This window comes from Terrapene carolina, unplaced genomic scaffold (assembly GCF_002925995.2).
Source record: "Terrapene carolina triunguis isolate 2854851 unplaced genomic scaffold, T_m_triunguis-2.0 Scaffold752, whole genome shotgun sequence".
NCBI classification, from domain to species: Eukaryota; Metazoa; Chordata; order Testudines; family Emydidae; genus Terrapene; species Terrapene triunguis.
The window spans coordinates 94414-111492 of NW_020665103.1; the positions used below are offsets into that span (position 1 = coordinate 94414).

The window sequence follows — 17079 nt, forward strand, 5'->3', positions numbered from 1 at the left end:
GGGGGGGAGCGGTTCCTCTGCCCCCCCTAGGGTTACTTCCTCGTCCTCCCCGCGCCCCCCTGAGCGCGCCGCTGCCACTCCACTTCTCCCCTCTCCCTCCCAGGCTTGCCGCAAAACAGCTGATTCGCGCGGCAAGCCTGGGAGGGAGGGGGAAGAAGCGGAGCGGCGGTGGCTGGCTCAGGGAAGCAGGCGGAGCGGAGGTGCGCTGCTGCAGTGGGGAGCGTGGGGAGGGCCGCAGGAAGTAACGGGGGGGTAGAGGAACCGCTCCCCCCCCAGCTTACCTCCAACTCCTCCCCCGAGCGCACCCCCGCTCCGCTTCAGCCCTTGCCTGGGGGGGGGGGGGGGGAGGGAAATGCAGCGCGCCCTGGGGAGGAGGCAGGGCTGGGGATTTGGGGAAGGGGTTGGAATGGGGCGGGGAAGTGTTTTTTGCTTGGGGCAGCAAAAAACTTGGAGCCGGCCCTGGGCACTGTCAGAGCCCGGACCAACTGACTTGGACTGCAGGACTAAAAATTGCAGACGTCCCGGTCTGGGCAGGCTCTGAAATCTTGTGAGGGTCTCAGAGCCTGGGATCCAGCCAGAGTGTCTACACTGCTATTTTTAATCCCACAGCCCGAGTCACTAGATCTGTGCTCTGAGATTTGGCACCGCGATTTTTCGTTTGCAGGGTAGCACATCCCCCGAGTGGCCAGAGAGACAGAAATCCAGATAAGCTCATATGCCTCTTTGTTTAACACGTCCTTAAGTAGCTACAGAAAGTGCTTCACTGAATATTGCATCTCACAGATCTCCGGGGATTTGCACGCCGGCACGGGTCCATTCTGTGGATTGCTTTGGCTGGCAACGTGATCCTGGCTACAGCGGTAATTGCACTGGGCATTCAGGGTGAGTAGCTCAAGGCCTGCTCTTCACTGGAACAGGTCCCTCGTGAAAACAAATTTTGAAACGTTGGAAACGGAAATTCTGCTTTCCGACTCACTCTTCAGAGATGTAGCCTCAATTCTCCTGTCCCGGCTCTGTTCCCTTAATAATTTGCTCCACTTGTCAGTAGACGACTGGACGCTTCATCCCAGCTAGGGCAAAGTGTTACAAGAACATGGTCCAGTCTGAACTTGGTACCTGAAACTCAGGGCATCCTGTTGGGGGGAAACTTCATGTTGTCAAATAGTGTTGCCTTGCAGAGCTGTTGCCGTTAGGAGAAATCAATGCTCTAGTCAGCTCTAGTCTCAGTGTCATCTTATTTATTTACAAAAAACGGGCAGTAAATCACATTTCTCTGATCACAGGAGAAACAAACAGCCGTAGGAAGTCTCCTTGCTCAGAAATCCCCAAGCCTGCCTCTTCACTGGGCTCTGTGCCCAAGAAGTTCTGTCCCTGTGTTTCCTCAGGGGTCATTCTCACAACTGCTTCTCCTGGGTTCCCCTCTTTACCCCCCCCCCCAACACACACAGGCTGCAACCGATAACCTAGCCACTGTGTTTCCAACTAGGAAACCTCTCAGCCCACCTGGCTTAGCTCTGATCTGCCACATGGCCTGTTGCAGTGGGTGATAACCTCCCCTGCCTGCAGCTGTCTCTGCCACAGAAAGGGGCTTAATAGCTCTGAGACATTGCACCCCATAATGCTTTATAGAAATATGCTTATGAGAGTTAATATGACATAACTGGAATATGTTTTATGCTAAATATGCCATGGAACATATCTCTGCAAAGGTTATGATCTACTGAATCTATTCACCCTATTTGTATGCATGTGTCATTTTTATATCTGAAGTTATGAGCGTTGGCTCTATGCTTGTATTTAAAGTGTTTGCTGTAGGCAGCTCACAAGGCAGATTTGGGCAACATAGTGTGAAGGGGTCTCTGTGATCCAACCCGTCACAGTGGCGTAGTCAAGCAGGATCTGTGCACAGCTGACTGCTTTGAGATACTGGTAGTGATTTTAAGTGAGTCTTAAGTGTTCTGGCTGGAGAACAGACAAAGGGGTAACTGGTTTGTTATTTTCTGTTTGCTTATTTCGGGTAAGGGAAATAGGGACAGAAAAGGAACCAAAATAAGTAAGAGTGAAGATCAGAAGAAGCTAGAACTGCACAGGTTGCAAATTGTCCAGAAAGGCTGAACACTGGGCGCTGGGAAAGTCTCTGTTAACTGAGAAGTCCCTGAGCTGAGTGCATACCAGTTTCAGTGAACTGCAGAGCGGCGTGGCCCAACCTCTGTGTCTGTGCTGAAGCTGACTGGCATGTCTAACTTAGCAAGACAGGAGTGGAGGGATGCCTGTTCTAGCAGGAGGGGGTTCTCAGTGGTATCCCAGCTCATCGAGTGATGGTCTCAAGGGGAGACAAATGGAAATTGATGCGCAATTTGCCCTGGAAAAGACTGCCATGGAGGCAGAAGCAGCCAGACAAGGGGCTGCACACCAGCAAACCCTGGACAACAAAAATTGAGACCCAGAAGCACGAACTGGCTGTAATGGTGTGGAAGAGGTGCACAGAGACATGTATCCTGGAGGTGGAAGTTGGGGTCCTGGTGACCGCTGTGGTGGGAACAGACCCCAAGGACTCTGTAGCTGGAAGCAAGCCCAACCTGAGTGAAGGGAGGGGGGATTTTGCTGGCCAGTGAAGGGTCTGTCATAGCTGGTAGCTGTGAGCCCACAGTTGGATCAGGATCACCTTCCCTTTCAGGGGACACAGGAGTGTCTTCCCCAGAGGGGAGCCCAAAGAGGAATTTTAGGTATACTGCCTCCGCCATGGTCAGCGTCCAAGTCTCTGGCAGTAAGTTCAGGAGGAGGGTGTGACGTTGCACCCCATAATGCTTTATAGAAATATGCTTATGAGTGTAAATATGACATAACTGGAATATGTTTTATGCTAGATATGCCATGTAACATATCTCTGCAAAGGTTATGATCTACTGAATCTATTCATCCTATTCATATGCATGTATCATTTTTATATCTGAAATTATGAATGTTGGCTCTATGCTTGTATTTAAAGTGTTTGCTGTAGGAAGCACATAAGGCAGATTTGGTCAACATAGTGTGAAGGGGTTATTCAAGTAATTGGGAGTACTTAACTAACAGTGGACTTTGGGAGACGCCAATCCATACCTGAGCTTTCCTGGGAACGTTCAAACTAACATGTAAACAATGGCTTCGGCCTGCAAAAAGCTGAATCATCCATAGACATGTGACTTGTCCAGGTGGCTACAGACTCCATCTTGTTGCTGTGATCTTGCACAGAAGAACAAAGGGTTTCCACCCACAAGAGAGAGAATATCAAAGGCCCTGGAAACCCCTCCATTTGGTCTTCAGCTAGTTCAAAAGATAGCCTCTCCACCCCAAAGAGATGCCTGAAAGAAACTGGAACAAAGGACAGTAACTATGGGGGTGTGACTGATTGCTGGACCCAGACTAGAAAGGAGTCTAGTGTGTGAAGAAGCTTATTGGAACATCTCTGAGGGTGAGATTTACCTGCATTTAGTTTCCTACTGTATTAGGCTTAGACTTGCGTGGTTTTGTTTTATTTTGCTTGGTAATTCACTTTGTTCTGTCTGTTATTACTTGAAACCACTTAAATCCTACTTTTTATATTTAATAAAATCACTTTTTACTTATTAATTAACCCAGAGCAAGTAATTAATACCTGGGGAAGCAAACAGCTGTGCATATCTCTCTATCAGTGTTATAGAGGGTGGACAATTTATGAGTTTACCCTGTATAAGCTTTATACAGAGTAAAACCGATTTATTTGGGGGTTTGGATCCCATTGGGAACTGGGTGTCTGGGTGCTAGAGACAGGAGCACTTCTTAAGCCATTTTCAGTTAAGTCTGCAGCTTGTGGAGGATGTGGTTCAGACCTGGGTCTGTGTTTGTAGCAGGCTAGCGTGTCTGGCTCAATCAGGCAGGGTACTGAAGTCCCAAGCTGCCAGGGAAAATGGGCTCAGAAGTAGTCTCAGCACATCAGGTGGCAGTTCCCAAGGGGGTCTCTGTGATCCAACCTGTCACAAGCTCCTTTTGTTGAGAGTAAAGGAGGGTGCTTGGCTCCCACTGGCTTTCATTAGGCCAGTGATTGTCCTGGGGCCAAACATCCCCTTGATGGAAACTTTCAACATCACAATATGAAGGAAAACATGGAATGGATCAGAATATTCATAATGAATGGGGCCCTCCCTCCCTCTCTCCCTTCCTTCCTTCCCTGCCTCATTCCATCATCTCTGTCCCTACCAAGGTCAACAGACGCTCCTTGGTGATTTTTCACATCATCACATTCTCACTGTTCCGATCCCTAAATACTAATGATAATTCCAATTCCTTACCCTTTTGCCTCGCAGTAGCAGATTTCAGGGCCTGACAGGTCAGTTTTCTCTCTGGAGGAGAAATTGGTAATGCAGATCCAAGTATTTCCTAGTGCAATTTGTTTATTTACAAGATAGATAGATAGATAGATATCTTGTTTCCTGGTCACAAACTGCACCCAGGCGATCCCCCCTTGCAAAAGCCCCAGAGCCGGTCAGCAAGAAGCAGCTCTCTGGAGCCTCTGTGTCCCTTGGACTCTCACCTTGTTCCTGCCTCAGCCCTGGGGAAACCCCCATAGTTCAAGCTGCTCACCCAGGACGGCATGCTCTGGACATTAGCCCTCCCTAGGGTCAGCTGCTGTGCAGAACAAGGGACCCTGGGAAAGTGTCACTGCCCAGACACAGGCAAGAGCTCTGCCCCTTCAGGACTGTCTGGCTGCAGTGAGTTTCACCCTGGGAGCTCATACACCAGTGACCTGTAAAGTACAGGACAGGAGCCCCTGCTGCCATAACAGCAACAGTAACAACCACTCACCTGGCTGCTGCTTGGAAGTTTTCCAGGGCTGCTCGCCGCAGACGGACACTGGCGCAGTCTCATCGGTCCCTGAGAACGGCAGTGTCGCCCAGAGACACTCCCCCGGCAGAGAATGCAACAGGAGCCTGGAGGACTTGGTGTCTCGCCTGAAGCAGAGTCTGTGTCACTCAGCCCAGAGCCCCTCAGCAGGTAACTGCAACTCGCTGTGTTTCTGAGCTCCTTGGCATGTTCTGTACACCATGCAGGTGGAGGAGGGCCTGTCTGAAGGAGGCCGGCCATGGGCAGGCCAGCCTGTTAGCCTGTGTCCTCCTCTCATCCTAGGTCCCAGGTGGCCCCGGAGCTTCTCTCTCAGTGAGGCCAGAGGAGGGGCACTGAGGATGGGGGAGGCAAGAAGGGGATCTGCTCCCATATTTCCTCAAAGGATAACAAATACATAAGGGCTGTTATAGAGACGACGGGGATCAATTGTTCTCTGTGGCCACTGAAGGCAGGACGAGAAATAATGAGCTTTGTCTGCAGCAAGAGAGATTCAGGTTAAATATTAGGAAGAATTTTCTAACTCTCAGTGTAGTTAAGCACTGGAACAAGCTTCTAAGGGAGATTGTGGAATCCCCATCGTTGGAGGTTTTAAAGAACAGGTTGGAATATTAGGGATGGTCTAGGTCTACTTGGTCCTGCCTCAGTGCAGGGGGCTGGACTTGATGACTTCTCAAGGTCCCATCCAGCTTGACAGTTCTATGAGTCTGTGAGAAGTGGTGCTGCTGAGAGACAGTCTCCTTCCTCCAACCTCAGGCAAGGAGAAGATGAGCCTGGGGCATCTTTCCCCTGCCCCAGCAACAAGAGGGAGGCCGGAGGTGGATCAGGGAGGTGGAGCAGAAAGGTGGATATCAGCATCTGGCACCAGATCCCAGCAGAGGCCAGAGCTTAGGTAGGAGACACGGCCATTTCCGACTTCCCCCATCTGAGCAGTTTCAGAGGAAGAACATTTCTTTCCAAGCCTCCCCAATGCCAGCAGTGGCTGGAGGTAGGGCAGACATTGGGTGCCTGAATTCCTAGTCCGGAGCATCAGAGGAAGGGGGGGAAGTGCTGGCTATGGACATACAAGCAAATACTTTTGTGGTCCAATTTGGACAATATTTGCCGGCCAAGTAGCACCAATGGCAGACACCTCTCAGTGGGGATTATGGGGCACAGTGACCTCCAGTGGCCAGTCAGGGTAATTCTCAGAGTGAGCTGGATTGCTGAGCAAATAAATGATTTTTTGTTTCAGGGGTTGAGCCAAAAAAACAGGCTGGGGATGGAGGGGGGGCATAGAAGGGAGAAAAATAAACAACAGTTCAGTTCAAACCAAAACTGTTTTTTTTTTTTAATTTTCAATGTATTGGGGAAAAAATGAAAAAGCTTCATTTTGGCTTGACGAAAATATTTTTGTCAACCTAAAACTATTTTTTTTTCATTTTTTAGGGGGGGGGGGGGTTCCGCCATTTTAAAATCTATTTGTTTTTATAATGTCCACGTTGGAAGCCGAAATACTGTTTCAAAACAAGAGGTCGAAGTGACACATTTTGAAATGGCTGACATGAACCGTTTTGACTTTTTCCAGAAAAAAATAAATGTTGAGGCCAAAACAATTTGTGGAATCCAACCCAAGATTGTGAATGGTTTGAGTGCAGAAGATGCATTATTTGGCAAATTTACTATTTGCTGAAATTTTTGATTTATCATTTTTTTGCCCAGCTCTAGTGAGCAGGACAGGTTGGTCTAAGATACTAGTACAATGAACTCCCCAAAGACCGTATTTAGTGATAGTTCAGATTTCAACAGGGTACCCCGGAGCCATTCCCCCAAAGGCACAGTCATGTTGCCCACAGCACTGTCAGTGTAACACACTCCAATGATCTGTAAGGCCTTCACTCCCACCTCCAACGGATACCAGAAAGCACTAGGCATCCAACTTCACCCACCTCTCACACAGAAACTGGAGCAGTGACCTCAGACGCTCTCTTGTAACACCAGCAGCACAGATGCCTGTTACACAGCCCGTGCGTTTGGGAAGTGACTCCACTTTGTCAGGGCCGAGGGCGACATTCAGGTTTTGCGCCAGCCTGCAAGAGAGGTGGAGAGCAGGTGGCAGCGCAGAGGTAGCCGTGGTAGCTAGTGATGGCTAATGAGGCTGAGCATGTAGAGCTAGTTATGGCTGATGCCTGCGGCTGAGAATGCCCAGGTGGTTTGGGGGGACGGCGATAGCGACAGTGGGTGATGCTGAGTGAGGACCCTGGGGCTAGAGCCACAAAGGCACGTAGATGATTAACTGCCACTTTCGGGGCCTAAGTCCAACATTTAGATACTGCTGGGATCTTCAACACCCACTCCCAGCTGCCACTTAAACCTGTAGGTGCCTAACGTAAAGGACAGCTGGGGCTGCACTAAGCAGGATTTTGGCTGGTAGCACGTCCCTGTTATACCCAATAGTTAGATTCCTCTGCCGGGACGTGGGAAACCAGGTTTGAATTCTGCCTGATCTGGAACTGGGGCTCCTTGAGTCCAGCTCTCCCAGGTGAGGGCCCCGAATCCTGGGCTGTTGAGTCTTATAGGGGAAAATCTCTCCTGTTGAAACCGTTCCATTTTGTGTGTGCTAATTAAATAATGAAACAGTTTGACACTGAGACCAAGGTGTCTCCTCTTTGCCTTGCAGTGAAAGAAGTGTGACACAAAGTGTCAAACTGTTTCATTACAACACAGACAGGAGACGCGTTGATCTAGAAAAGAAAAGTCGACCAAATGTTTCAAGCATAGATTCGTGATTCCAAGGCCTGAAGGGACCATTGTCATCATCTAGTCTGACCTCCTCTAGGACACGGGCCAGAGACCCTGCCCCAAAATACTTCCTAGAGCAGAGCTTTCAGAAAAACATCCGATCTTGATTTAAACATTGCCAGTGATGGAGCAAAATTACGACCCTTGGTAAATTGTTCCAATGGTTAATTACCCTCACTGGTAAAAATGTACACCTTATTTCTAATCTGAATTTGTCTAGCTTCAACTTCCAGCCATTGGATCATGTTATACTTTTCTGCTAGACCAAGAACCCATTATTAATAATTTGTTTTCACATAGATACCTATAAACTGTAATCAAGTTATCCCTTAATCTTCTCTTTGTTAAGCTAATAGCCCTAGTGCTTTGAGTCTCTCACTGTTAAACAGGTTTTCTAAGCCTTAGATCTTCTCTGAACCCTCTGCAGTTTATCAACAGTGTTTTTGATCAGCACAAAGTAGAAGCTGCTCTTAATGATTTTTAAAAATTAAATTAAAATAACAGAATCTTTCAATGTGTTATGATACATCATGAAATAAGGGGGAAATAATGCAAATCATATAAAAATAAGAATCCATAAAATAAAATTCAAAGTGAAATTCTGAAATGTTCCAAACAGAACATTTTCCACAATAAAAAAAACCTTGTCCTTCTGAAACATTTTTTTCTGTGAGAATATTTGTCACAGTTGATACAGTTTCTTGAAAACCGTTTGTTGAACCAGCTTTTCTACTGAAAAACGGTTTTGAGGAAAATGTTCTGACCAGCTTTCATTGTTAAACAGTGAGTCTAAAGGCTCTGGATGGGATTATTGCAAGTGCCTGACTCAGGGGGACTTGTACCCTCTCTGAGCTGTTACAGGCACGTTCATTAGGGCTCAGAATCATTAATGCTGTGTCTCTCCACATCTCTCTCCAGATGGCTCTGGCTGCAAACTCTGCCCCATGGACTGGCTGTCGCACAGGGAAAAGTGCTATTGGTTTTCTAAAGAAAGCACCATCTGGAACAAGAGCCGTGATGACTGCTCAGCGAAGAGCTCTCGAATGCTAGTGATCCAAGACCAGGAGGAGATGGTAAAGTAAAACAGAGGGGGCTAAACTTCCCCTGGAGGGGAACCCCAGTTACATGGTACCTGATGTGCAAGAGGAGAAGGAGACTTCTTCCTGAGGATGCTAATGCAGCATCCTCAGGATGTGGGGAGGGATAGCTCAGTGGTTTGAGCATTGGCCTGCTAAACCCAGAGTTGTGAATTCAATCCTTGAGGGGGCCACTTAGGGATCTGGGGCAAAATCAGTACTTGGTCCTGCTAGTGAAGGCAGGGGGCTGGACTCGATGACCTTTCAAGGTCCCTTCCAGTTCTAGGAGATAGGATATGTCCATTATATATAAGGGCAGGAGCAGCTCTCACACACGTTGCTCCCCATTAACACAGGGATGGGAGAGCCAGGAGAGCTGCATAGCAGCAGAGCCTGGAAACTGTTCCCCCAACCTCCCCACTGCCTCCGCTTATTCCTCCTCCTGCCTCGTGCGGATGGAGGCTTCTTCCCCATCAGGAGCCACACACGGGGAACAGCAAGACGGGAGGCACAGAGGCATATTAACCGCTCCGGGTGGGATTTTCAAAAGCATGAAAGATAGGAGCAAAACACAATGGGGTGACAATAGGGTTACCATACGTCCGGATTTCCCTGGACATGTCCGGCTTCTTGGTACTCAAATCCCCGTCCGGGGGGAATTGCCAAAAAGCCGGACATGTCCGGGGAAATATGGAGGCAGCATAAGCCAGGGTCCGCCCAGCCCCAGCACGACCCGCCGGGTCCACAGTGCAGCCCAGCCGCCCGGCTACATTGTAGCGAGCTCGGGCGGGGGAAGGGGGGGTGCAGCCGCAGAAGGCGGCGAAGGGGCCGCTGCTGCCCCCGGAGGCCGGGCGGACCACGCGCCCCAGCCGAGCCCGCAGGACCACGGGGAGGCCGGGCCCAGCCAACGGCTCGGGCTTCCCTCGCGGGCGGGGACTCCCCGGCCACTGGGGGACCCTTCCTGTGGCCCCATCACCCTGCGCAGCAGGAAGGAGGCTGCGGCGCAGGGCAGGGAGTGCGGCGTGTGCCGGGGCTGCAGGGACCCGAGCTGCCCCGGTCGCCGCTGAGCATCCGAAGCCCCCGCCAGGCAGAGGCTGCCGGGGAAGCGGGGGAGCTGGGCAGGCCGGGGGGTGCAGAGGCTGCAGGGCGAGGAGGAGCAGGGCAGGCAGGGGCATAGAGGCTGCAGGGGCAGGGGGGCGCAGGGGGCACAGAGGCTGCAGGGGCGGGGGGGGTGCAGGGGCTGCAGGGCGAGTGGGGAGCAGGGAAGCACTTAGCAACCCCCAACCAAGATCAGAGCGGGAGGGAGGAGGGGGAATGTGGGGTGCTCAGAGGAGGGGGCAGAGTTGGGGCAGGGACTTTGGGGAAAGGGTTGGAATGGGGGTGGGGAAGGGGTGGAGTTGGGCGGGGCCGGGGGTGGGGCCGGAGGCAGGGAAGGGGCGGAGTTGGGGCGGGGCTGGGGGCAGGACCGGGGCCCCGTGGAGTGTCCTCTTTTTTAAATGTTTGAATATGGTAACCCTAGGTGACAAGCGACTGTCACTGTGACTTGTGCTCCTAATTCCCCTAGGCACTTGAAACTCCCACCCTGTGTCATCTAGCCCTGAGCCCTGTTTACACTAGTGTTCCCACTGGTGTTGCTACACCGATGGTAGAAATGCTGGGACATTGTAACAATAGCAACAACAAAATCTAGTGTAGCCAAGGCCTAAATGCTCGAGCACCCTTTTGGAGAACAGTCTGTCAAGTTTTCTAGCTGAAGCAAAGAATCTTAGAACGCTATCAGGTTGTACTCACCCTCTGTCTTCACCCCGCAGGAGTTCATACAGAACGTCACACAGGGTAAATATCATGTCTGGCTCGGGCTCAGTGTTACGTCACCAGGGAAGAACTGGACCTGGGTGGACAGCTCCAAGTTAGACCAAACTCTGTGAGTGTTGCCGGGTGGTTGCTATTTTATTTCATTAAAAAATGCGTATGTAATGACACCCCCTGGTTGAGCTATTAATAGGACTTAAACACATGGAGCCCTGTGTCTAAACAAACCAAGCTGCAAGTTTGCTTGAGCTCCAGGGCCAACTCTGTGAGTGTAGAGACTCTAGCAACTACAACTGGGTAAATTTTTGTCGGTGACTAGTAAATTCATTGAAAAAAATAAAACCTTTTTTTTCAGGGCAATGAAACTATTTGTGAAGTCAACCCAAATTAACAAATAGTTTTGGCTGTCAATTTTTCTCCCCAAAAAATGTACAGTGGTTTGCTTGACTGTTTGAAATGCAATGTTGCCACTTTGCATTTTGAAATGATGCTTTGTTTCAAAATGTAGCAATGTGTATTTAAAAAAGATTAAAACTTCCCAAAACAAAAAATAATATATATATTTTTTTCATTTAATTTAATATAGGGATGTTTTTCAACTCATAGTGATTTTTTTTCCCTGTTCAGTTTTTCATTCCAGCAAGAAAAATGTGTGAGGAAAAATCAGTTTTGGTTTGAACCAAACCAGTTTTTTTTTTTTTCCGGTTCAGCTCCTGAACCGGAAAAAAATCAATTATTTGCTTAATTCTAGTAGCAGCCTCGTAGGCCTCTATCCATGGTGTAGCCACTAGATGGGGACAAAGAGCTACGCTGTGCTAGCATGTGTTACACAGAGCTCATGAAAGAATTCAGTCAAACTGCCCATTGGATTAGAAGAACTAGTTACTCTAGGTTGCTTTAATTTAATCTAAACCCATAAGGACAAATTTGTCCCTGATGTAATCAACTCCATTGGTTTTGGCAGAGTTACAGAGAGTCTGAATTTGGCTCATTCACTTCCTTTTCCCTCTGTTTTACAGGTTCCCAGAATCAAGCCCTACTGATCTAAACAGCTGTGGAATGATAAAAGGGAATCAGATTAAATCTGAAATTTGCAGCGCTGAATTAAAGTGGATTTGTCAGAAGGAAGCTGTGCCGCTATGAACAGTGACAGACCAGTACACTGCCTTGTGTTTCAGCCTCTGGGCCACACTTCCAGGAGCAGATGTGCCGGCGGAGACATGTATGTCCCGTGCATCCTCAAACCAGCTATTTGTATGGGCAACTTGGGTAAATGCATTTGCAAATCAGACCCTAGGGCAAAGGCGCATCTCATGGATGTAAACACTGCACGACTGACTCGGGTCCAGTAAGAACACACCTGTACCTCCCCCTGTATCCCCTTGCACCATCACTGATACCCTGGCTCCACCCCTTCCTCCTTCACCCCCTTCTCTTCACCTCCGGTGCCTCTTCAGCCTTCTGCCTCTCAGGCCCAATACTTCAGTTCCCTTGTGCTTCCCCCAGGTGTCCACCTAGCTCAGTGGGAGGGGCATTTCCACATCCTTGTTCGCCTTGATCTGATCTCTCTGCCAACTCCACCTCAATCTGTTGCTTTCCTCTCCTCTCCGGGGTCTTCTCCTGCTTTTCTGCCTAGCCCTCCTTCAGCGTCTCCTTGACAACCTTGGAACTTTTTTAACCCAATGTTTTTCAAATCAGGTGTTTCATGAAAGTGGACAATGGTTCTTGAACCATTTTGGTTTTGATGAATTGGCATTTTCTGACATTCCCTACCCCCGAAAAAAAACCCAGAAAATTCCTAACCATGACTGAGTTTCTTATATTTTTGTGAATTTTGCATCATTTGTAATTTCGCATCATTTCTCATTTTTAATAAATTGTTATCAGCATTTTGTATCATTTATAATCTTTCCTTTTTCAGAATAAGTATATTTTAATGGTTTTTGGCAGCTTAGTCACATGATGGATGATTGAATTATTTAATATTTTTTAAAATTATTTTACAAAGGAAAGCAATAAACAACAAAGGTCCAAGGGAAAATTTGCTAAAAATTGTGGTAAAATTTTAAAAAGAAATGATTTTTAAATGAAGAATACTGATGTTGAGAAAAGGTCATTTTTGACCCCCCAAAATCCCCCAAACAAACCAACTTATGTTTCAAAAATATTGACCCAATAAAACTTTTTTAAAAATTACAAAAATTGACAAGACTGATCTAAGACAAAGCAAGAAAAAATAACAGTTAAAACTGCCACGCCCTTTACACCACAAAACAGCAAAGTGGCAAACAGACTTATTTTACTGCATTGTATACACTGCAGTAGCTTGCATAGCCACCAGATGTCACTGCTCTCACAAACACAACAGAACGCGCCTTTCTCTCATAAATGGGAAAATGTAATGCCATAAAGTAGCATTAGATGGGAAAATAAATTCAAGTTGCAACACAGTTCCGTGTTGTCTACAGCTCAAAGCATGCTAACCTTTTGGGAATTAGCTCCATGGGCGGTGGGACTGCCTGATGAGGCCCCACCCACTCTCTACCCCCCCCCCCCACCTGCTCCTGGAGGCTGGGGCAGGCAGGCTGGGGGCTGTGGTGCACCCCTGGGGCTGTTCCGGCCGCCCAGCACTGGGGCTGGACTCAGGCTGGGCTGGAGGCTCAGCTGGGGGGGAGCTTCAGCGGGGGGCTGTGGCCACGCCGCATGCCCAGCTCTTGGGCACTCCAGGACCGGGGATGGCTGGGGCTACGCCACACGCCCGGCTCTCCAGGGCCAGGGGGCTCAGGCCATGCTGCCTGGCATCCCTGGGCTCCGGGGCCGGGAAGCAGGGGCCAGTGGCCATAAGGGGGGGGGGGGGGGGGGGGCGCAAGAGCCAGCATGACAAGGGGGGGGACTGGGGCCAGTGGGCATGGAAGGGGCAGAAGGGGCAGGGGACTGGGGGGTTAGCCGTAGCCTGCCTCCCCAAGCCAGGGGTTCAGCCATGACCCATAGACAGCTCATATGTGGGTGCTATCTGCAGGAGGATGGGACTGTGGTTGTGTCTTTGGGTGTCTGCATAACCCAGCACAACAGGGCCCTGATCTCAGCTGGGGCAGGGACTGTCTCTCGCTGTGTGTCTGTGCAGCACCCGGCACGACAGGCCCCTGATCTCAGCTGGGGCAGGGACTGTCTCTCCCTCTGTGTCTGTGCAGTGCCCGGCACAACGGGGCCATGATCTCAGCTGGGGCAGGGACAGCTGTAGAGGCATTAAATGTGGCTTCAGTGTGACAGTGCAACCTGCTTGTAGGGAGCTGGTGTGGCCCCCCTCCGAACCAGAAGGTAAGGAGCCACTCTCTCTGCCTGGGTGGGCGGAGCCAGGCCATGCTTACTCTACCCCCCCATAAGTGGAGGGGTGGAGCAGGAAGTACAAAAGGCGGGGCCCTTAGCTCAGTTGGGGCGGCACCAGGGGGGGAGTCAGATACAGGCTGCTCCCTGCGGACTCTGCTGCCGAGCCAGGGGAGACCTGACGCTGACGAAGAACTCGGGTTACCAGGGCTGCTGGCTGCCGAATACCCGGACGAGTTGGAGGAGCCGGGCGGCGACCCAAGCCCAGGACAGCCCAACGCTGAGGGCAAGCTGGAGCTACCAGGGCTACCGGTGGCCAAATACCGAGACGAGCTGGAGGAACCAGAGGGACCCACTCGAGAGACCATGTAGGAAGCAGCCCAGGGGTGGAATTGGACAGTGTGGTGAATTGATGGTTGGTCAGTGTGTTGCGGATGGATCCCCTTGGGAGGGGTGTTTAAAATGGTCTCTGTATGGCTCACGGAGCCATTTATGGGACATATCCCTGTTGACCCTTGGGCCGGAATGCAGCAGAGTTGGGTGGGTCTGCGTTCCCCTATCCCTGCCACTGCCGCCTCGGGGTGGCAGGCTCCCGATAAAGTGCCACAGACTCTTGCCAGTGCTACCCTGTTGTGCTCACCATGGCAGCACACCTCCCTCTGCTAATTCTCCCTCTATCAGAGAGGTGTGACCCTGGCCTCGTGGCTTGGCGGACCAACCGACCCACTACACTGCTTTATTCACAAATCCTGTTGTTCAAAATGGACTAGGGAGTTAATTTTATTTCGTTTTGAGGCAGTAACTAAAAGCAATATCCACATGAGTATACAGTGAGGCAAAGACACATGTAGGTCTACAGATAAAGGACATGAACAGTAAATAACATTTGCATAGTAGTAACTCTGTTATCCACGTCTTACACTTCAGAATCAAACGAACACATTGTGCAATGAAAACAATGTGTAAACAAGTAACAGACTAAGTCAGACTAGAAATAACCTGTAAATGTTTAACAGTAAGAATAATGAACCGTTGGAACAATTTACCAAGGGTTGTGATGGATTCTCCATTGCAGACTGTGACGGGTTGGGTCACAGAAACCCCCTTGGGACTGCCACCTGATGAGCTGAGACTACCTCTAAGCCCGTTTTCCCTGCCAGCTTGGGACTTCAGAACCCTGTCTTGTTGAGCCAGACACGCTTGCCTGCTGCAAACACAGACCCAGGTCTGAACCACGTCCCCCAACAGCTGCAGGCTTAACTGAAAACAGCTTAAGAAGTGCTCCTGTCTCCAGCAACCAGTTACCCAGTTCCCAATGGGACCAAACCCCAAATAAATCCGTTTTACTCTGTATAAAGCTTGTACAGGGTAAACTCATAAATTGTCCGCCCTCTATAACACTGATAGATATGCACAGCTGTTTGCTCCCCCAGGTATTAATACTGTTCTGGGTTAATTAATAAGCAAAAAGCGATTTTATTAAGTATAAAAAGTAGGATTTAAGTGGTTCCAAGTAATAAAAGACAGAGCAAAGTAAATTACCAAGCAAAATAAAACAAAAACACACAAGTCTAGGCCTAATACAGTAGGAAACTAAATGCAGGTAAATCTCACCCTCAGAGATGTTCCAATAAGCTTCTTTCACACACTAGACTCCTTCATAGTCTGGGTCCAGCAATCACTCACACCCCTGTAGTTACAGTCCTTTGTTTCAGTTTCTTTCAGGCATCTCTTTGGGGTAGAGAGGCTATCTTCTGAGCCAGCTGAAGACCAAATGGAGGGGTTTCCAGGGCCTTTTATATTCCTTCTCTTGTGGGTAGAAACGCCTTTTGTTCTCCTGTGCAGAATCACAGCTACAAGATGAAGTTTTGGAGTCACATGGGCAAGTCACATGTCCATGCATGACTCAGTTCTTTACAGGCTGACGCCATTGTTTACACGTTCATTTGAACGTTCCCAGGAAAGCTCAGCTGTGGATTGGTGTCTCCCAACGTTCATTGTCAGTTAAGTGTTTCTTGATTGGGCACTTACTGAGAATAGTCCTTTCTCAAGAAGCTGACCAAATGCTTCACTGAGGCTACCTAGAATCAAAACACATTGAGATACAAGTACATAGCCAATATTCATAACTTCAATTACAAAATGATACACACCTACAGCTAGCATAATCATAACCAGCAAATCATAACCTTTCCATAGACACCTCACATGACAACCTTTGTATAATATTTGCTGCAAATATATAACAGTGGTTGCAACAATGATCTATACGGTCACAGTTTATGTCAATAACGTCACACTGACAGTTTTTAAAATCAACATTGGATGTTTTTCTAGAGGATCGGCTCTTGTTCAAACAGGGATTAATTCAGGGCAGTCCTATGGCCTGTGTTATAAAGGTCATTTTAGATTAGCACAGTGATCCCTTCTGGTCTTGGAATCCACAAGTCTATGACATAAGAACATAAGAACAGCCATACTGGGTCAGACCAAAGATCCTTCCAGCCCAGTATTCAGTCTACTGACAGTGGCCAGTGCCAGGTGCCCAGAGGGAGTGAACCTAACAGGCAATGATCAAGTGATCTGTCTTCTGCCATCCCTCTCCACCCTCTGACAAACAGAGGCTAGGGACACCATTCCTTACCCATCCTGGCTAATAGCCATGAATGGACTTAACCTCCATGAATTTATCCAGTTCTCTTTTAAACCCTGGTATAGTCCTAGCCTTCACAACCTCCTCAGGCAAGGAGTTCCACAGGTTGACTGTGCACTGTGTGAAGAAGAACTTCCTTTTATTTGTTTTAAACCTGCTGCCCATTAACTTCATTTGGTGGCCCCTAGGTCTTATATTATGGGAACAAGTAAATAACTTTTCCTTATTCACTTTCTCCACACCACTCATGATTTTATATACCTCTATCATATTCCCCCAGGCCCTGGTCTACACTACGGGGTTAGGTTGAATTTAGCCGCATTAGGTCGATTTTAAAATGAATGCGTCTACACAACCAACCCCGTTCCATCGACCTAAAGGGCTCTTAAAATCGACTTCTGTACTTCTCCCTGGCGAGGGGAGTAGCGCTAAAATCGACCTTGCTGGGTTGAATTTGGGGTAGTGTGGATGCAAATCGACGTAATTGGCCTACCTGTGAGTACCCGCCACCCTGCCCGCAGCCAGCCCCGTCTCCAGCCAGCCCCGCACCCCCTGCCCTGCCCGCAGCCAGCC

The 17079-nt window shown here is 49.1% G+C and overlaps 1 protein-coding gene across 1 annotated transcript; it reads left to right on the plus strand.

Annotated features, from left to right (window-relative positions):
* Nucleotides 1-1093: 1093 nt before the first annotated feature.
* LOC113408093 (killer cell lectin-like receptor subfamily B member 1B allele C) lies at nucleotides 1094-11672 on the plus strand. The gene is made up of 5 exons (XM_026660388.1): nucleotides 1094-1112; nucleotides 4843-5013; nucleotides 8560-8714; nucleotides 10529-10641; nucleotides 11549-11672. Exons 1-5 carry the CDS (start codon nucleotides 1094-1096, stop codon nucleotides 11670-11672), a joined length of 582 nt encoding a protein of 193 aa, XP_026516173.1.
* Nucleotides 11673-17079: the final 5407 nt, after the last annotated feature.